The sequence below is a fragment of the Artemia franciscana genome, chromosome 7, assembly GCF_032884065.1.
Source record: "Artemia franciscana chromosome 7, ASM3288406v1, whole genome shotgun sequence".
Classification (NCBI taxonomy): Eukaryota; Metazoa; Arthropoda; class Branchiopoda; order Anostraca; family Artemiidae; genus Artemia; species Artemia franciscana.
In genome coordinates, this window is record NC_088869.1 from 28,584,934 (window position 1) to 28,607,285 (window position 22,352).

The 22,352-nt window shown below is 36.4% G+C and overlaps 1 protein-coding gene across 1 annotated transcript in view; it reads right to left on the reverse strand.

Moving 5' to 3' along the window:
• Nucleotides 1-22,352, reverse strand: part of LOC136029107 (C2 domain-containing protein 2-like) — a gene marked incomplete in the record, with an annotated part of 86,613 nt that overhangs the window by 56,429 nt on the left and 7,832 nt on the right. The window contains 2 exon segments of the mRNA XM_065707173.1: nt 852-944; nt 11,497-12,034. Of these exon segments, the coding sequence (XP_065563245.1) occupies nt 852-944; nt 11,497-12,006 (603 nt within the window).

Consider the following 22,352-nt stretch of genomic DNA (forward strand, 5'->3'; position numbering starts at 1 on the left):
ATTTGCCTAAAATGAGAAAATCAATTAATGAGAAAACAAAAATTAAGTTTATGTTTCAAAATGTAAACATAGATGATGAAAATAGGTGAACTGACGCATTCTGATTGGCTGCAATCGAAAATCCTAGACTTTGAGTTCCAGAGTCTAGACACCAGTCCATCTTTAACTATCAAACAGGATAAGACCAAATAATACCCCTCTCCCTCCTTTCACAAGAAAATCTGGACCTAAGCATCAGAAGTGCATGGTTTAGTAAATTAAAAATGCAGTAATGCTAAGACAGAAATGAATTCATCATGAAATTGTGTCAAATATATTATCAAAAATAAACATTCGATTTCTCCAGTACTATTTAAAGAATTATAAACATAGAAAGAATTGCGTCTCAACAAGTGCCAAAACCTCCATACCTAATTTCGCAACCACCGAATCGACACCTTTAAATCTACAAACACAAAGAAATCCTCTAGACATTGAACTCAAAAAGCACGTATTATTTTAAGCTAGGCTTATTTTAAAATTTATCCAAGATATACAAAAATATGTAGATTAACAAACTCAGTTTACGAAAAAAAACAAATATAAAGGCACAGATATAATAAAGTCAAGCCGATGCTTAGGGCATTCGAGGTGCTACTAAAACGAATACTTAGATTTTGTCGCATACAACAACATTTATTTATCTTGCATTGAAAGTTGGTTCAGCGAAAAAGACTACTCCTCTCAATCCTACGGGAAACACAAAGAAGTTTAACCTATTTAAGAAACTGTTTATTTACCTATTTTATCTAAGCTAAAGCTGCGGCCTAATAAAACAAAAATCTAAGGACGAATATCCAATAAAAACTAACCACGTTATCAGCTGGAGAGCACTCCACAAAAATATTTTGCAAATTTGGCGTTTCGGGAAATACTACTTGTGTCACTTCTACCAAGACTCCAGTCTGAAAAAGAAAAGTAAAATGTTAAACTTTGGATATTAGCTAATTTTCTTAACACCAAACCAAAGTACAAAAATACAGCTTAAAGAACCATCTTTACTCAAGATGCTGCTATTTTTGCCTTGAAATGTAGCCCGTCTATTAGTTTGTCTGGTATAAAGTGGCATGAGGTGTTGTTACAACGCTAAACATTTTTTTTTTTATGCCGCTAATCTCAAGCATTTCCGGGGGGGACCTTGAGACTAATCTAAGGGGTGGCGGTCGGGCCGTGTTCGGTATCCAGTATTATTATTAAGTCCAAATTAATTTGTAAAACAATTATTTAATACTTTATGGTGAAATTTTCTTAAGTTTTTAGTAATAACCTTTAGTTTTAGGAAGTAACTGGAGCAATAACAGTCAGAAGCTGTGAATCATATCCCTTGTTTTCATAAATCTGGCATTAGAAAGGCAATATCGTGAATTATGGACCAAAAAATTGGGATGGGCTCCTAGATATCACCTGTCAGCTTTAAATAATAAACTGACGTAGCTTTGTTTGAACATTTAGCCATGGACGATATACCTTAAGCAAAGAATCAAACAGTTCGTGGTAACGAACTGTAGTAAGCATAGACCCAGCTCAATAGTAACCAAAACTCTAAAAAAAGATATATTAAAAGAATCGAATTTTTATGCTGATTTTAAATATATAAGTTTCATCAAATTTAGTCTTATCCATCAAAAGTTACGAGCCTGAGAAAATTTACTTTATTCTGAAAAATAAGGGGAAGTACCCCTTAAGCGTCATAGTATCTTAACTAAAATCACACCATCACATTCGGCATATCAGAGAACCCTACTGTAGAAGTTTCAAGTGCCTATCTATAAAAATGTGGAATTTTGTATTTTTTGCCAGAAATCCGATCACGGGTGCGTGTTTATTTGTTTGTTATTTTTTCTTTTTTCCCAGGGGTAATCATATCAACCCAGTGGTCCTAGAATGTCGCGAAAGGGCTCGTTCTAATGAAAATAAAAAGTTCTAGTGCCCTTTTTAAGTGACCAAAAAATGGAGGGCACCTAGGCCCCCTACCACACTCATTGTTTCCCCAAAGTCACGGGATCAAAATTTTGAGATAGCCATTTTGTTCAATACAGTCGAAAAACTTAATAACTATGTCTTTGGCGATGACTTACTCCCCCACAGTCCCCGGGAGAGGGGCTGCAAGTCACAAACTTTGACCATTGTTTACACAAAGAAATGGTTATTGGGAAGTGTACAAACGTGTTCAGGGGGATTTTTTCTGGTTGGGGGAGGGGAGTCGAGGGGAGGGGGTTACATGGGATGATCTGTCCATGGAGAATTTATCAGGGGGGGAAGAAAAATTCTGTGAAGTGGGGCGCAGGATTTTCTAGAATTCTTAAAAAAAACAATGAAAAAATAAATATGAAAAAGTTCTTTCAACTGGATGTAAGGAGCAGCATTAAAACTTAAAACGAGCAGACATTATTACGCATATGAGGAGGTTCATCTCCTTCTATATACCTCGCTCTTTGCGCTAAATTATTTTTTGTAATTTCAACTATTCATTCAACGACCTGTGTGATTCAGGGGTCATTCTTAAAGAATTGGGATACAATTTAAGCTTTAGTATAAAGAGCGAGGGATTGACGAGAGGAACCCTCTTATATACGTAATAAGAACATACGAATATAGAAGCTCGTTACGCAAGTTAATTCGTAAGTTACTTATATTTATTACTAATAAAAACGTTCGTAAAAAAATTAAAAGTTCTAGTTATCTTTTTAAGCAACCGAAAAATTGGAGGGCAAACAGGCCTCTTACCCCACCCTTTTTCTCAAAATCGTCGGACTAAAACTATGAGAAAGCCATGTAGTCACAAGAAAATTTCGAAGAGCCAAAATTAAAACATATATTAATTCAAAAACGTTCAGAAATTGAATAAAAAAAAACAAGTTTCTTCAACTGAAATAAGGAGCAACATTAAAACTTAAAACGAACAGAAATTACTCCGTATATGAAAGAGGCTGTTACCTCCTAAACTCCCCGCTCTTTACGCTAAAGTTTTTTTTATTGTTTTGAAAAGTAGAGTTGTGAGAAAGGCTCAAACTTTAGCGTAAAGAGCGGGGCGTTTAAGAGGGAACAGCCCCGTATACGGAGTAATTTCTGTTCGTTTTAAGTTTTAATGTCGCTCCTTACTTTCAGTTGAAAAAACTCGTTTTTTAAATTTAATTTATTATATAAAGAGCGCATGCAGTATTATATTCAACTATGGTTTTAATTCAGGTTAAGATAATTTCATGAAATATTCATAAGGAGCCCTCTTTCTGACTTTCCTTTTTTTTATTGTGCCGTTTCATCCAGTTGTTTAATATAGTCCAAAAGTGGCCACGGAATAAACTGAATGTCCTAAAAGTCCCCAATAAAACTGGATCTAGAGTCCAGACTGTAAAGATTTGCAAAACCGACCTTCTAATTATTTCTTCAAAAAATGGAAAAATTTTGATAACATGATGCAGTGATAATATTATCTCGCAAATGCAAGGCTTTTAACTACGCCTACGTAAAGTCAGATAGGGTTAGAAAGTCATTTACTGGGAATGTTTCATTTGATGGCCAGTCAGGCAACTGACTGAAAAGTTCCAGTGACAACTGAACCAGGGGCCCAGTCAGGATATATTGATGATATCAATATATGGCATAATTTGTGTTCTTTTTTCAAATAATGCCGGTAAATCTTGCTCCTTCTCTATGAAATATACCCCTCGCCCTCACGGAAACTTCCTCTGTAGAAATTTCATCGAACGCAAATTCCCCCCCCACGCCAAATTCCCTACAGATAGTTCCATCCTTGCTGAGAATCCCCTTCCCTATGAAGTTGCTTGTGGATGGTCCACTCCCCCTTTCGTGGAAATTATTTCTCAGAAAATAAAACACGCGAAAAAAGCCCCTAGATAATTCTCCCGGGACATCTCTACATAGAAAATTTGGCAAAGAGGTATAATTTTCAGTCACTAAAAATACGGCAACTAATTCGTCCGTGATATTGTGCGGTCATGTATTGCGTTTTTGTCAGTTTTTCGATGATTTTGCGCTCGTAAGTGTTAGAAAGCACCAGGCGTACAGAAGTTTTCAGGGGGATTTTTCTGGTGGATAGGGCGCACCCCCTCATATCTATATATATATAAAAATAAGTTGTGTGTGTGTGTGTGTGTCTGTCGAGTGACGTCATGTTTGTGTGTCGACTGACGTCATGTTTTCGACTGACGAAATTACAGACCGGGACATCGGGACACAAATGACGACCGGGACACCGGCACATAGGGAATATAAATGACGACCGGGACACTCAAAGAGAAAGCGACTGGGACACAAGGAATGTTCGATTAGCAATTACCATCAACAAAGCACCGGGACACAAATGACGACCAGGACACAGGGAGTATAAATGACGACCAGGACATAAGTAAAAAAAAACTAAAAAAACTAAAAAAGAAAAAAAAAGAAACAAAGGAAAAAAATGAAAAATAAAGGAGAAAAACAAAACTAAAAAAAAAATAAAATTAAAAAAAAAAACTAAAAAGAAAAAAAGGGGGAAAATACAAAAATTTATTTCATCATATACCATTTCAAAAACAAATGTATAGCCTATACAGACCGGGACAGCGGGATACAAATGACGACCGGGACACTGGGAATATAAATGACGACCGGGACACAGGGACACAACTACAACGGAGACGCCGGGGGGCACAGGGGGATATATAAATGACGACGGGGACACAGGGAATGTTCGATTAGCAATCACCATCAACAAAGCTCAAGGGCAATGATTAGAATCATGAGGTATAACTAAGAAAACTAAAAAAAAAGGTAAAAAACTAAAAACTAAAAAAAAAGACCAATTCAAAAACGAATGTATATACAGACCGGGACACCGGGAAACAAATGACGACCGGGAAACCGGGACACAAGGAATATAAATGACGCCCGGGACACTCAAAGAGAAATCACAGACTGGGACACCGGGAAACAGGGAATATAAATGACGACCGGGACACAGGGACACAACTACAACGGGGACGCCGGGGGGCACAGGGGAAATTATTCTGTGCGCGGGGCGCACAGAAATTATTAAATACTAGCTGTTGGGGTGGCGCGAAGCGCCACCCCAACAGCTAGTATTTAATAATTTCTGTCCGTTTTAAATTTTAATGTTCCTCCTTACTTTCAGTTGAAAAAAAAACTTTTTTTTTTATTTAATTTGAGGCAAACGCCATTCCATCTTTAAGTTATTATCACAATTAAAAAAGTGGGGCTGTTTTTGGCTAAAAGATCATGAAGATACTTTTGAAAACGTAAAAAGTTGAAAGTGTTCTGTCGCCAAGCAGTCTACAAAATCATTTTTGCCCATTCAATCAATTTCTGGATTAACATGACATCTATCAATGTCTTTTCTTATCAAGAAATTTGAGAATTCCTTGGAATTACCAAACTGTCATTGGAGTGCTTACTGAAAACTATGACATTTAATGTTAAAAATATAAGATAAGTGTTTTATTTTATCTTTTCATAATAATTTGAGATGACATTCTTAGAAAAGCCCATATTTTTGATTAAATTCTATTATCGGTGTCAATTTTGTAAAATTAAACACAGAAGATATGGTACCTTTGATTTTTTTTTTTTTTTACCCAAGGGAAAAAATTCCTGATCAACATGCTTAAGAAATTATTTGTAAAAACAATACTGTCTTTACACAAAAATTTGACTAGGCGTATATGAGGCGATACTCCAGGGCAGCGTTACCTATAGTAAAGATGCATTGGCCAAATGAGAAACCAAATGTTTCTCAAATTGTGTACGCGTAGGCTACCCCTTGGGGGTACGCGAAAATTTTTGGGGGGAATTCGGCCAGCCAACAAAAAAAAAACAACCCTTTAAATGTAGGACTGGCAAATTTAAATATATTTTAACTATAGTTTACTTAGTGCCGGTAACTAAGAAGAGGTACCTAAGATGTTTTGTGGGTAAAAAGGGGTATAGTGTCTAAATAAGTTTGAGAGCCACTACTCTAGACATTTCAATCCTGGTGAAAATACCAACTGTAGAAAACTCGCCCCTCCCCCCAAAAATGTATGCATACTTCCAAATAGCAAATACTATACGTAAACAATGAGCAAATTTTGTAACTTAAAGATATTTCCCCACGGGCTGTGGGGAGTCATGAAATTTCCAAATGTAAATTTATTCGGCCATTCAAATATGCTGAACAAAATGGCTATCTCAAAATGTTGTTCCGAGGATTTTGAGGAAAAGGGCCATGTGAGGGGACCTAGTTGTCCTCCAATTTTTTTAGTTACTTTAAAAGGGCACTAGAACATTTAATTTCCGTTCGAATAAGCCCTCTCCTAATATTCTAGGGCCACTGGGTCTACACAATCAACCCTGAAAAAAAAAATAAACACGGATCTGTGATCGTTCTTCTGGCGAAAAAAAATACGAAATTCCACATCTTTACAGATAGAAAACCTATCTGCAAATATAGGAAATTTTAAGGTAGGAAACCTCTACATTGGGGTTCTCTGATACGCTGAATCTGATAGCGTGATTTTTATTAAGATTTTATGACTTTTAGGGGGTCTTTCCCTCTTGTTTTGAAAATCAGGCAAATTTTCTCAGCCTCGTAACCTTTGATGGGTAAGATTAAACTTAATGAAACTTATTTATTTGGAATCAGCATAAAAATCCAATTCTTTTGATGCGTCTATTGGTATCAAAATTCCGTTTTTTAGAGTTTCGATTACTATAGAGCTGGGTCGCTCCTTACTTACAGTTCGTTGCCATAAACTTTTTGAAAAAACTTTACTCAAAGAGGCAAGCAAAAGAGTGCAGTAGTTTCAAATTTAAGTCTATTAAGTTTAAGATGTGTGAGAATTTCCTGACCCCATTGCTAAAATGTTTTCTTTGAAAAATAAAATAAAACTAAAATAAAATAAAAAAATGGAGCACAGAGTGTTACTCATTACTTTTAAAAGAACATCTCTGCTTCTGAGTTCGCTTAAGTTTGCTATTTTATATTTCTATGTTTTGAAGCACAGCCTCGATATTACTTGTTTCTCCTAAAATTTAATAGTTATTTCACTATTAAGGAAATTGAATAAGTGTTTCCACTTAATGCCTTTCAAAATCCCAGGCTGGTAAAACATTCCTAGAAACCCCCATTTTCAATATACAAAATCCCCACCGGTTCCCCCATTTTCCAATAATTTCAAGATCACTAATAAAAACACGTTATATAGACTTTTAACAATAGTTATTCCACAATTTCTTTTGACGATTAAAATGATGTTTTTTTTTATTTTCAACTAGTTAAGTTCGGTATTGACTGGCAAGTTCCTGCAACCCTGACTATATAACCCTGACTATAAGCATGAGATTAGATCCGTTTACAAAATGGAACTATGTCTTAATTCTCTCAAGCTATTTTTTGAACTTCCAATATGTGATAAGTCACCAAGGAGAATTCATGCTCGATATTGGAGGGAGGGGGGTCATGTTTCTCCAAAAAACTATATATGCTAAGCTTTTTTATTCGACCGGCTTTGCCACCAATTTATAAGTGTTGGATCTATACATAGTTTATTAGCTAAAAAATATATCTTGTTTTTAAATCTTGGAATAAAGTGTTTTCTGTTGTGCTCAGCAATTTCTAATTCTTTTGTGCTATGTAGTAAGATTATGGACAGCTTTGTAAAGTTGATTTTTCTCTTTTAATTTAAATTCGCTTTCATTAATAAAAAAATAATATTTAATTGAATTCCATCCTATTTCTAGATCAGCTATGTAAGCAGGAGTCTGAGGAGTCTTGGAGTCTGAGACCCCATAGCTCTGAAAAGTCCCGAATTGCCAGACACTTCTTATTGAAATTGCCATATATTTTGTTTCATTTTTGCTCACCCCACCCCCATCCGTAAAAAATTCCTACGTAGAGTGTCATTATAGGGTAGGTCTCAATTAATATCGATTTGAAGACTTTGGAAGGTTATTTTGCGGTGAAAAAAAAATGCAGAAACTTCGAAGTGGAGGAAAAGTACTGGTAATTATACCAGCGTTAAGGAACTTGTTACTGACAAGAGATTTTAGCAGTAGCATAGAAAAATGTTCAGATACCAATCGTCCTTTCCAGTAATTTCATTAAAAAAAGTGAATTCTCGTATTTATAAACACAGCTAAATTTAAATTCCCTTCGTAGCTTATAACGGCAAGTTCTGGATCATTGCATATAAATAATTATTTCTGTGTGTAAAATCTGTCTATGCTATTTTTTGTTGGGCAAATTTAAATAGCCTATTCAAGACACGAAAAGGGGTGAAGGACAATCCAACCAAATGTGTAGCTTTTTCACAGAATTATACATCTAAATTGAACAACTTGGTCTGGCACATCCTCAAAAAAACCTTTCACAACCTTTCATTTGCAATAAATTATTATATGGATAGAAAAATAAAATGTTCCCTCATATTGAAAGTTTTAGTAATTACTCAACAGCACCATTTTCAGAGGTCAGGATGTCGAGTTGAAGTGCTTCAGAGAATCGTATGCATACCCAAGGCCGTATCAGGGGGGTAGGGGTTTTATCCCCCTCCCGTCTCGTAAAACGTAACAAAAATGAACATAAAAGAATTTTTGATAAGTTCTTTAAAGTTTTTTTGTAAGCCTCCTCCAAAAAAATCCTGGATACGACCCTGTGCATACTTGAATTTAAAACCTTTTTCTTCTTAAACAAAATACGATTGATCGGCCGGCTGACTCTAGTTTCCAGTATTTCTGCTGTTTATATAAAATCACATGCATACCCAAGACCGTACTAAGAGGGGAGGGTGTTTGACCCCCGCCTAAATATTTGTCCGACTAGTAAGGACGTAACAAAAATGAACATAAACAAATTTTGATGTGTTTTTTAAAGTTTTTTTTTTTGTAAATCTCCTCACAAAATAATTCTGGATACAGCCCTGTGCATGCTCGAATTTAAAACTCCTTCTAAATCAAAATACGATTGATTGGCTGGCTCACTCTAGTTTTCAGTATTTCTGTTGTTTCTATAAAATTTTAGCATTTTTCTAAAGAGTAGTTCCTACTCTTCTTGTTTGCAAAACAACAAAGAAAATAAAGACAATACAAAACAATAAAGACGCATTAAAATAATCATTATCTTCTTTTAGCTTACCAAACTGCCCTTCCTTACCTTGTATTATTCCTGTCCAAAGACAAAAGCTAAGAATATACAATGCCAATTAGCTTATAAGATGACATATTTAAATGATATTCCTCTTATATAACTAATTAGACTCCTGGCTCAATTAATGTCAATATTAGTTATATGTAGAAAAAAAACCGGTCAAATCAATTAAACACGATGCGACACAAAACGTACTTGACATATATAACTCTTGGCACTTTTAAAAAGTGGAGAAATTTGAGGATGTCAAGATTTTTACGCAATCAAAATTTCAACATCCAGGAGTTTAATGAAAGCCCATTTTATTTTGAGTGCTGCTTGAACATAATCTGTTTTCAAATTCATTTTTAGATATAGGGTAGATGTAGGAATTCCTAACCTATTCAAGTTGATTCACATGACATTGAACATTTCCCAAAGACACCCGATATTGGTAAAAAATAAAGATAGTCACCTCATCACCCCTCATACCCCGCATCACCCCAATCAATTCGTGGCAACGGCCTGCAAGTAAGGAGCAACTCGACCGAACTGTAACCAAAATTCTTAAAAGGGGATTTTGATAATAACTAATAGCCTATATCAAAAGGATTGACTTTTTTTACTGATTCCAAAGCATTCTAAACATATAAAATTCATTAAGTTTAATTTGTCTCATCAAAAACTACAAGTCTGAAAAAAATTGACAGATTTTTGAAAAAAGGGGAAAACACCCCAAAATGTAAAGGGATATCAATGAAAGTTCCACAATCAGATTCAGACCCTAGTGTAGAACCCTACTAGCAGAGGTTATCAGAGAATATCAGAGAACCCTACTGTAGATGTTTCAAGCCCTTAGCTCCAAAAGGTAGAATCTTGCTTTTTGTTTTTGCTTTTTGCCAGAAGAAAGGTCACGGATACGTGTTTATATAGTTTTTGTTTGTTTATTCCCTAGGGGTGATAACGTCAAACCATTGGTAATAGAAGATGGGAAGAGGGGTCATTCAGAAGGAAATTAAAAGTCCTAATGTCCTTTCTAAGTAACAAAAAAATATGAGGACAAGTAGCTCCCTCCATAGCTCCTTTTCTCCCAAGGACATCCGGTCAAAATTTTAGATAGTGATTTTATTCAGCATAGTTGAAAGATACAATAGCCATACCTCGGGAAATGACAAACCCCTCCCCCACAGCCCATGGGGAAAGGGCGGTAATTTATGAAATTTGCCCATTGTTTATGTACAGTATGTGTTATTGACAAATATACAGTCTTGTTTGGGGGATGGGATTTTTACTGGGTGATTTCCCGTAGGAGAAATTCTCTGAAAGAGGATTTTCCACAGGGGAAACTTTCCACTGGGGATGGGGGAATTTTTTCGATTGAGGTGAAGAAGATTTCCGGTATGATTTGGAAAACGATCTGAAATTAAATACAACAATTTTTCCAAATGAAAGTAAGGAAAATTTTCAAAGGGTAAATATCCACAGAAAATTTTCTGGGGGGGGGAGGTAATCGATGATGAAATTGTTCGTAGGAATTTTCCGAGGGGTAATTTTACACGTTAAGAATTTTTAACGGCTGAATTTTTCGTGAAAGGGTGATTTTCCATGGAGGGGGAGATGAATTTCATGGCATTGCTTGGAAAACGATCAGAAATTAAATTTATTCAATCATTCAACCATTTCTCTCTCTCTCTAGAGAAATGCCTAAATAGGCATGTATGCCTATTTAGGGGGAAGACGGGGCACTTGCCCTAATTCTTAAAATTTTATTTTTATTAAAATAAAGTCGAAGGCGTAGTTGGCAATTTTTTATTTATGAATGACAATTTTGCTAAAATATCGCCTGAATATCTTTGGGAGACAAGGAGGGGCAGGGTGCTAATCAAGATTTTACCCCGGTTGCAAGAGAGCCCAGAACCACCACTCTCTCTCTCTCTTCATTTTTTCTCTTTGTCTCTTCTCATATTTCTCTTTCCACCGTTACCTTTTTAGCTTTACTCTTTTCCTATTTCATCGTTTTCCCTCTCTCTTTTCTCCCTCGTTTTAACTTTTCTCAGGGAGCGTATATTTTACAAATTGAAGAAAATGAGAAAAGTCACATAGCAAAGCTAGTTTCAAGTTACGACTACGACTTAATTTCATGTAGAGAAAAGTTTAGCCAACTACAAATTGTGACAGTTGACCCGCAAATCCCGAAAAGATTGAGAATTATCAAAGTTCAAATGAAAGTTGATTCGGGGCTGAATTAATATAGAGAAACCTTTAGAAAACCAAATTAAGTTTATTTGTAAGTATTTATAGATTTAAATGCAAAGAAAATAAAAAGGATTTACCTCAGCTTCGCAGTTTTTTGCAGTCTCGTTTAACCCATTCCTAAACTCCTCTCGTAACTGTTCCAATTGCTTTGGGTGGGTTTTCAACCAGCTTAGAATATCATTCACCCATTTCACGCTCACCTCATCGGGTCCAGCAATAACATCAGATAATGCAGTCTCCCTTTCCCTAGATGACTCCCTAGAGGTATCACGAGACTTGCTTCTTCCACGTGTTCCTAATTTCTTTGCTGCTATTGATGGTTGTTTCAGGGCTTCAAGGACAGCCGCTTTCTGTTCAGAAGAAATATGTGTTGCGGCAATAGGGACTATGGGGGGAGGCCGTTTAGTCTCTGTTTTAGTATCTGCTACAGATGTGTTAACTTCAATCACCTTGCTATATATAAACTTGGCAACAAGTGTCAGAAAAGAAAGGAAGATGATCCATCCCAGCAGGAGAATTCCTAATGTCTCCATAGCTGTGGCATCCGGGTGAAAGGCACAAATGAGATCATCTAAGCGATCAGCCATTTTAAGCTCATGGCTATTTTTATAAGCCCTAAAATAAAACGGAAAAGTCTTATCAATTTGTCTTTAGAAAGTAGATACTTCATTCTTGAAGAAAACCAGGGAGTAAACTCAATCTCTCGGGATGCTCTTCAGCCATTTGGTAAGGGAAGGATAACTATGGGGTTAAAAAAAATAAAGAAAATGGGATTTTCTAATCGTAAATAGGAGCTTACCTGGATTTTATTGCTAAAAAGCCCCCGTCTCCTTTAGAAAGTGAGAAAGTCACTTAGAATAGTGTCTGGGTATGGCGGTGTGTGGTATTTGTGTAGGAGGAGGCCTCAGAGCTGACGCCACCCAAGATCCTTCACATTCTCAGATTTCGAGCAGTTCTTACTCAAAATGTCAATTTCTTCATTATGCCTCCCCCGGGGAATAATTTCGGTGAATGTGCATCACTATTGCTCATATAGCCTATGTCTAACTTAATTTTTCAATAGAACAACTGCAAAAGCTCAAGTATTCAATTCCATAGTTACTTTTTTTTCAATTCTTTGTACCTGGAGGCTTTATTACCTATAATCCTCTAGTGCGCATGGGATGACTGTATTAACATTGTCACACTTTCAAGCATGAGCTGACCCACAATCAGGTTCAGACAAATTTGTTACCAGCTTAAATACAGCAACAAAAGGATATTGGAATGGAACCTAAAGGTGAGTGCTCAACTACGTGCCTAACTTGTGGCAGAACAAACGTCTTCGGGCCCATGAGTCAAAGGGACATAGGTGTGATTGGATTCAGGTGCGAGCTAATTATCTACCATAAGTGACAAATTGGAGGGATCTTAATTTTCCAAGTAGACTGCAAACTTGACTGCAAAATAGACTGCAAACTTACTATGTGGTGTTTCGGGGGAGGGATTTCGACTTTTTATTTTTAGGTGCAATGAATTGCTGAAGGAGGAATTTGCTTAATAATGGAAATGATGGTAGCTACTGGGGATCCTTAAATCAACTTCTTCCAGATATATAATCGCAATAGGCAAATTGATTTCACATGGTTTAGAACTGTGATACAATATTAGGCGTAGGCCCCACTAGTATGGCATAAGAAGATTTTGGTGGGTCATGGGCACGATCTGCATCCTTCGGCTGATTATACTTTCGAGCCCTAAATTTGAAAAAAAAACAAGAATATTTTCATACGAATGATATAACATTCAAATGCATTTAAAGAGCGAAAAAGATAACACGATAGGATTGCAATAACGTTATGCATTGAATAAGAGGTATTATATTCAGAGAATGTTTTTCATTAGTAGGAAATATGCCTAAGAGATTCCCCATCAAAAGATACCAAGTTAATGACCAATTAAGGTTCCTCCAGGTGACTATACGTAAAATTTTGAATAACAAAATTTAATTATCACGAGGGGCATAAGGTTTTAGAAATGCAGTGTCTCAGTGTTTTTGTCATTTGTATCAGTGTCTTTGTTATGTTTCTTTGGAGCAGTTTTGCATGTGCCTTTAAGAGCTTTGAAGTATGCACATATACAAAAGTAAAGGAAAAAATAAAATTAGAATGAACAAAAAGTTCAGTATGTAATAGCACAGGCAAGAAAATTCGTTGAGAAAAAAACTTTGTTAAAAGGAAAAATCTTTTTTAACGAAAAATTTCTAAATATCTAAAGAGATATTTGACACGTCGTAAATCAGATTTTGGAGAATTTTAAATAAAAATTTTAAATCTATATATCTTAAATGACAACAAATACTCGACGTAAGTAGCTTCGTCCGTCGTGGCAGGAAGGTAATTTTTCTGGGACTAGGCTGCGGCTTTTGTGGCCCTGGAGTTACAAGAAAAAAAAATTTGAAAAGTTAGTTGGAGTCCCTGACTTTCTTCTCAAGCATTCAGCGTAACCCGCTGCTTTCCTTGCAAATTTTCATACTTTCAGAAAAGCCTAAGCCCGTATTGAAACTAAGTTTTCAGTTGTGCGTCGCAAATAAAAACTTTTTGGCCCGATGAGGGCCAAAATTATAGAAAAGAAATTGGAGGTAGCCAATCAACTTAAAACTATCAAAAAACTCCTTTCATAAACTTTATGTTTAGAGATCGAGTTTTAGATCGCGGCTTTTTATTCCACCCAACTAATTCATTCTTCATGTGTTTACTTGAGGATACCTTACTAATTATGCGTGTTCGATGAGTAAGCCATAATCTTAGTCGCCATAGACCCAATTTATGCATGACGGAAAGTTTACTTTATGAGTATGCAAAACAGAACCCAAAATATTCAAATATTTCTGTCAGTATGAAGTACATTTGCCAAAGATGTGCCAAAAGATAATACGAATGCATAACCAAGAGTATTTCCTGGCAGGCATATTATATAAAAAGAAAGTTCTCATATCAAGTCCTCGTGACTACAAAATAAATCAGAGAACGATACATATATTCATTCTATTCTATAAGTTTTATGGCAAGTTTTGGGTAAGTGAATCAAAAGTATATACCAAGAAGAACAAGAGCTCATATGGCACTTGTGACGAGGCAAGAAGAGCTAAGAGCCAAGAGCTCATATCGTATGAGCTCTAACAAATTCTAAGAATCAATAGATTGATTTAAAAGGAAAATCAGAAGCTTAATGCCGGTCAGGATTTAAAATAAGAGCTCTGAATCACGATGTCCTTCTAAATATCTAAATCCATTAAGATCCGATCACCCACTCGTAAGTTATAAATACCTATTTTTTTCTAGTTTTTCCTCTCCCTTTAGCCCCCCAGATGGTCGAATCTGGGAAAACGACTTTATCAAGTCAATTTGTGCAGCTCCCTGACACGCCTACCAATTTTCATCGTCCTAGCACGTCCAGAAGCACCAAACTCGCCAAATCACTGAACCCCTCCCCCCAACTCCCCCAAAGAGAGCAAATACAGTACGGTTGCGTCAATCACGTATCAAGGACATTTGCTTATTCTATCCACCAAGCTTCATCCCGATTCCTCCACTCCAAGTGTTTTCCAAGATTTCCCCCTCCAACTCCCCCCAATGTAAAACGATCTGGTCGGGATTTGAAATAAGAGCTCTGAGGCACGAATTCCTTCTAAATATCAAATTTCCTTAAGATCCGATCACATATTCGTAAGATAAGAATACCCCAATTTTCACGTTTTCCAAGAATTCCGGTTTCCCCCTCCAACTCCCCCCAATGTCACAGGATCTGGTCGGAATTTAAAATTAGAGCTTTAAAGCACAAGATCCTTTTAAATATCAAATTTCATTAAGATCTGGTCACCCTTTCGTAAGTTACAAATACCTCAATTTTCAAAATTACCCCCTCCCCCAACTCCACCAAAGAGAGCAGATCCGGTCCGGTTATGTCGGTCACGTATCTTAGAGAGATTTTTATTCTTCCCATCCAGTTTCATCCTGATCTCTCCGCTTTAAGTATTTTCAAATGAATGAATTTTTAGAGGTTTTACGAGTTCAGGGTGCTAAAATAGGCTTGAAAATTAATGACTAAGTCACTAAGACTAAGTCACTAAAAGACTAAGTCACTAAGGCTAGGAATAAGTGAAGATGAACAGGTGACGTTAGGTAACGAAAAGATTGATCAGGTTGGGAGCTTCAGTTGCCTTGGTAGTATTATTAGTAAAGATGGTGGGAGCAGTGAAGATGTTAAACGTAGAATAGCTAAAGCTCAGGGTGTTTTTTTCACAGTTAAAAAAAGTTTGGAAGAATAGAAAGATAAGCCTACAAACCAAGATTAGAATATTGGAAGCTACAGTGATGACAGTGGTCAAATATGGCTCTGAAGCATGGGCACTCCGAAAAGCAGATGAAAATTTACTAGATGTTTTCCAGAGAAATTGCCTACGGATTGTTCTGGGTACCCGGCTGACTGACCGTATTTCAAACAGTAGGTTGTACGAAAAGTGTGGTTCAATCCCGCTTTCTGGGGCTATAATGAAAGGAAGGTTGAGATGGCTAGGCCACGTTCTACGGATGAAGGATGACAGATTACCGAAGATTGTCCTTTTTGGCCAACCGTCTGGGGCTACACGGAAAGCAGGTCGTCCTTGTCTGGGTTGGGAAGATGTCATAAATAAAGATTTAAAGGAAATGGGAACTTCCTGGGAGGATGTAAAGAGGGAGGCTTTAAATAGATTAGGTTGGAGGAGGAGCGTGCGTAGCTGTGTTGGCCTCAGGCGGCTTGGTGCTGCAGTGAGTTATTAGTAGTAGTAGTATGATTTCCGGTCCCCCCAACTACCCCCCCCCCCCAAATTACACTGGATCCGGTTGAGATTTAAAATAAAAGATCTGAGTTACGAGGTCCTTCTAAATATGAAGTTTCATGAAGATCCAATCACTCCTTCGTAAGTTAAAAATACGTCATTTTTTCTAATTTTTCAGAATTAACCCCCCCCCCAAATAGAGCGGATCCGTTCCAATTATGTAAATCACGTATCTATGACTTCTGCTTATTTTTCCCACCAAGTTTCATCTCGATCCCTCCAATCTAAACGTTTTCCGTGATTTTACGTTACCCCACCCCAAACTCCCCTCAATGTCACCAGATCTTGTCGGGATTCAAAATAAGAGCTCTGAGACACGATATCCTTCTAAATATCAAATTTCATTAAGATCTGATTAACCGTTCGTAAGTTAAACATACCTCACGTTTTTCTAATTTTTCAGAATTACCCCCCCCCCCAAACTACCCCAAAGAAAGCGGATCCGTTCCGGTTATGTCAATCATGTATCTAGGACTTGTGCTTATTTTTCCCATAAAGTTTCATCCCGATCCCTCCACTCTAAGTGTTTTCCAATATTTCAGGTTTCCCCCTCCCAGCTACCCTCCCCCCAATGTCACTAGATCCAGTCAGGATTTAAACAAACAGCTCTGAGACACGATATCTTTCCAAACATCAAATTTCATTAAGATCTGATCAACCGTTCGTAAATTAAAAATACTTCAATTTTTATTTTTTCCGAATTAACGGACCCCCCACTCTCCCCCCCCCCATATGGTCAAATCGCGAAAACGATTTGTCCGGTCCCTGATACGCCTGCCAAATTTCATCGTCCTAGCTTACCTGGAAGTGCCTAAGGTAGAGAAACTGGGACCGACAGACAGACCGACAGAATTTGCGATTTTGGTTAATACCAAGTGCCATAAAAAACCTATATGATTTTCGCCTATCTTCACCCACATTCTGATTAAAAAAAAGCAAAAAATGCAACAAAATATAATGGACGGAATATAATTTTTAGCTTTTCTTAAAAGAATATCAAACAGTTAATGGCAACAAACTGTAGTAAGGAGTGACCCGGCTCAATAGTAAACAGAACTCTAAAAAACTAAATTTTGATACTAATAGATCCATCAAAATAATCAATTTTGTATGCTGATTTTAAATATATAAGTTTAATCAAATTTAGTCCTACCCATCAAAAGCTACAAGCCTGAGAAAATTCGCCTTATTTTAGAAAATAGGGGGAAACTCTCCCCAAAAGTCATATAATCTTACCAAAAATCATACCATCGCATTCAGCATATCAGAAAACCCTGTTGTAGAGGTATCAAGTTCCTATCTACAAAAGTATGGAATTTTATTAGTGTTTATTTGTTTTCTTCTTTCCCAGGGTGATCGTATCGACCCAGTGGTCCTAGAATGTCGCAAGAGGGCTTATTCTAACTAAAATCAAAAGTTCTAGTGCCCTTTTCAAGTGACCGAGAAAATTTGAGCGTGCCTAGGCCCTCTCCCACCCTCTCTTTTCCCAAAGTCAACGGATCAAAATTTTGAGATAGCCATTCTGTTCAGCACAGTCGAAGATCTAATAGCAATGTCTTTGGGGACGTTAGTCCCTCACAGTCTCCAGGGAATGGGCTGCACGTTACAAACTTTGACCAATGTTTACGTGTAGTAATGGCTATTGGAAAGTGTACAGACTTTTTCAGGAGGATTTTTTATTGGGGGGTGTTGAGGGAAGGGGGTTACGTGGGAGGATCTTTCCATGGAGGACTTTGTCATGGGAGAAGAGAATTTCCATGAAAAGGGTGCAGGATATTCTAGTATTATTTAAAACAAAAAACAATGAAAAAATAGATATGAAAAAGTTTTTTCAACTGAAAGTAAGGACCAGTATTAAAACTTAAAGCGAAAAGAAATTATTACGTATATGAGGGGCTCATCTCCTCCTATATACATCGCTCTTTATGCTAAAGTATTTTTAGTAATTTCAACTATTCATTCTACGGCCATTGTTAATCATTCTTAAAGAATTGGGACAAAATTTAAGCTTAAGCGTGAAGAGCAAGGTATTAACGAGAGGGCGAACCCCCTCATATACGTATTAAAATATAAAAACATAGAAGTTCGTTACGTAAGTTAATTCATAAGTTACGTATATTTTATACTAATAAAAACGATCGTAAAAAAATTAAAAGTTCTAACCAAAAAATTAGAGGGCAACTAGGCCTCCTCCCCCACCTGTTTTTTCTCAAAATCGTCCGATCAATCCTAAGCGAGAGCCATTTAACCAAAAAAATTATACATATTTCGTTTAAATATTCATGTGCAGAGAACCAAAATCAAACATGCATTGATTGAAAAACGTTAGGAAATTAACTAAAAAACAAGTTTTTTAACTGAAAGTAAGGAGTGACATTAAAACTTAAAAAGAACAGAAATTACTCCGCATATGAAAAGGGCTTTTCCCTCCTCAACACCCCGCTCTTTACGCCAACGTTTTTTACTGTTTAAAAAGTAAAGTTGAGAGAAAGAGTCAAACTTTAGCGTAAAGAGCGGGGCGTTGAGGAGGGAAAAGCCCCTTTCATATACGGAGTAATTTCTGTTCGTTTTAAGTTTTGATGTCACTCCTTAATTTCAGTTTTAATAAAAACTTGTTTTTTTCATTTAATTACCAAAAGTCATAAATAAAGCTTTTATGTGGTAGAAGAACAAAAACTAAAATGAATAAAAAACAAGCAGAAATTCCTCCCCTAGTTTATAAAGAAAGAGAAAAATTACTTGTGCAGATTAATAAACACTCAGAAGCGGCAGTGCTTGCTTTTTTTCGTTTTTTTTTCTTTTTTTTTGTCTTTTTAAGTCTGGATTTCATCGGCTGCACGAGATATTATGCTTTCACTGGCTAGAAGATGAAAAACAAAACATGACGGGAGACTTCACCGAGATGTAAGATAGTAACCCTAGGACCGTAAGAAGAAGAAGAATCACCTCCTCCTTATCAGGGTCCTAAATTTTCCAATTTTCTGGGTGATTGAAACGTGATTGAAGGCTTTTTTTCAAAATTAACCCGCTTAAAAAAAAATCTTGCTTACGTGCCTAGTTCACCTAATAAGTAACATTTGTTTTTATTAGGTTAACACCTCTTCGAGGCCGTATTCAGGTTTTTTGTCTTTGCGAGGGGGATTTCTCCCGGGGGGATTAACATAAAACTTAATGTATTGAGGAGGAGAATGGCCCCCTTATATACGTAATAATGTCTGTTCTTTTTATGGTTCAATGCTGCTCCTATTTGTTTTCTCATTTTTTTGCTTAAATAATACTAGAGAACCCTGTGCCCCCTTCATGGAAATTATCTTCCCTCGTGAAAAGTTCCTCCATGGAAAGATCCTCCCACATACCCCCCCATCACCGGGAAAAAATCCCCCTAAAAACGTCTGTACACTTCCCAATAACCATTGCTATGTGTAAACAATGGTCGAAGTTTGTAACTTGCAGCCCCTCCCATGGGGACTGCGGGAGAATAAGTTTTCCCCAAAGACATGGTTTTTAGGTTTTTCGCTTATGCTCAACAAAATTGCTATCTCAAAATTTTGATATGGTGACTTTGGGAAAAAATGAGCGTGGAAGGATGGCCTAGGTGCCCTCAATTTTTCGGGTCACCAAAAAGAGCACTTGCACTTTTAATTTCCGTTAGAATGATCCCTCTCGCGACATTCTAGGACCACTGGGTCGATACGATCACTCCTGGAAAAAAAACTAACAAATAAACACGCATCCGTGATCTATCTTCTGGCAAAAATATAAAACTCCACATTTTTGTACATAGAAGCTTGAAACTTCTACACTAGGGTTCTCTGATACGCTGAATCTGACGGTGTGATTTTTTAAACATTCTTTTATGAATGTTTCCCACTATTTTCTAAAATAAATGATGGGTAAGACTAAATTTGATACCACTTATATATTTAAAATCAGCATTAAAATGCGATTCTTTTGATGTAACTATTGGTATCAAAATTCACGGTTACTATTAAGCCGTGTCGCTCCTTACTACTGTTCGTTACCACGAACTGTTTGATGCAATTTGTAGGCTTGAATATAGTCAGAATTTGAATAGTCAGAGGTAATAGGCTTGAGGTTACTTATGTAGGATGCCTGTTTTGCAGCATTATCAGCCTTAACTCGGATGCATGCCTGCTGCTGGACCTCTATCATCGCCCAATCATCAAAAATCCAATTTTTTAATGTTTAATTTTTCTACGTTGTTAATTGTATTGTAACGGCTGTTAAGTTATTATCATGCCATTAATTGGTTGTTTTTGCAGTACTTTTTTATATTCCGCCAGTCTTTAATTTTGTAAACGGGTTATAATTAAATATGCGTGTTTGTATGTGGCTAGGGTAAACAAATCCCTTTCCAGACAAACATAGTGTAACATACGATACCTTACTGATATTTTTTTCTTAAAATTATCTTTATTTTGCATTATGAACCAGCTGCAGAAGAGAAAGAAGTACAAGGCAAACAAACAGAACAAGCGAAGTTTTGCATGCAGCCTGCAGCTGTATCGGGCCCCATTTGAGGGATGGGCTGAGATACAATGATTAGGGGAGTGATAATTATATTTGGAAACAGTGTTGAATGGGGGAATCGGATGGAACTATATGTGTGTTACCATAATCACGAATGGTTAATCCAGAAGAGACGATACACCAGAGTTGCAACCAATGAAAAAACCACTAGATTTTAGTGATTCTTAGATTGATTTAGTGATTGTCTCCCATAATCTAGTGATTTATGTGCTGATTAAGTGATTTTTTGTTTAGATAATATAAAAAATCACTAGGGGCAGCAACAATATCATACATAAGGCTGTTTCTGAAATTATGTGCATTGGTACTGTGAAGCCCATTGCTGTTTTTATCTTTTGATACGAAATATAAACTTGGTGTTCAGCTCCAATATTAATCTATGTGTATATTACTTACCATGTTCAAAAAGTAAATTTACCTGTTACCCGTTGCAACCGATTCACCTTATTATAGCTACAAACTAAGCTTGTTGTGAAATCATAAAAGCCCAACAGGGGCGTCTTAATCGCAGATCCCGGAAGCCAATATTATGGAAGCGCATGGGCGAAACCTTATAATACTTCATTAAATGAAAGATGACTGTTTCTAAAGTTGAAACAAATATCCCTGCATACCTATGCATATGAAAAGAAAAACACGAAAAGTTCCAAAGAATAGGCTATGGAACCATGAACATTCTATTTTCTAATTTATTTCTCTTCATGGAAAATATGTATGCCTAATTAATAACGAACAAAAATTAAATTAAAAATTAACAAAAATCAAAGAAAAACAAGTTTTTGTTAAAATAAAGTAATCGTTAAAACATGGAGCTGACTCTAATTTAGCCTTAAAATCTACCAGAGCTGCGAAGGACACACTCCTGCGCATATTTTTGTTTAGTCTGTAACCAACTATTAAATAAACTTATTATAAGCAAATTAAGAGCGGATGTAAATTTAATAATAAACAATTTTTTCTTCAGTCTTTAATAAAGAGTAACATTGAAACGTAAAATGAACAGAAATTGTTTGAAATTAGAAGAGGACTGCCAACCCCCCAACCTCAATCATCCTTTTTTCGCTAAAGTTTAATTTTTGCTTTTTTGAAACCATTGTATTACAAGCAAATTAGCCAGGCGATAGCAGTAGGCTTTTTATCTACCAGTAGCCTTTCAAGACATCCGTCAATGTTTGATAGGCCCTAAAAATGGATCCTGGTTTCTGAAAGGAAGGGTAGATTTAATACGTAAAGCAACACGGTATTTAAAGTGGTTTCAGGATGAACTTTAAAGGAGTATGCTGCCAGAATTAAAATTTTCATAACAAAAACCGCAGAAGGCCGAAGCTTTACCACTATTTGTTGATAATCTGCTGTTACAGAACGATGTCAAACATCTTTGGAAGTGAGTCAGAGGGAAATAGAACTTTATTGCAGGAAAGGAAGGAACTTTTTGTTTTAGGAAGGGAAGGAACTTTTTGTTTAGGCTTTTTGTTTTAAAATGGTACTAATAGTGCAAATTAGAGACAAATAAAATTATCT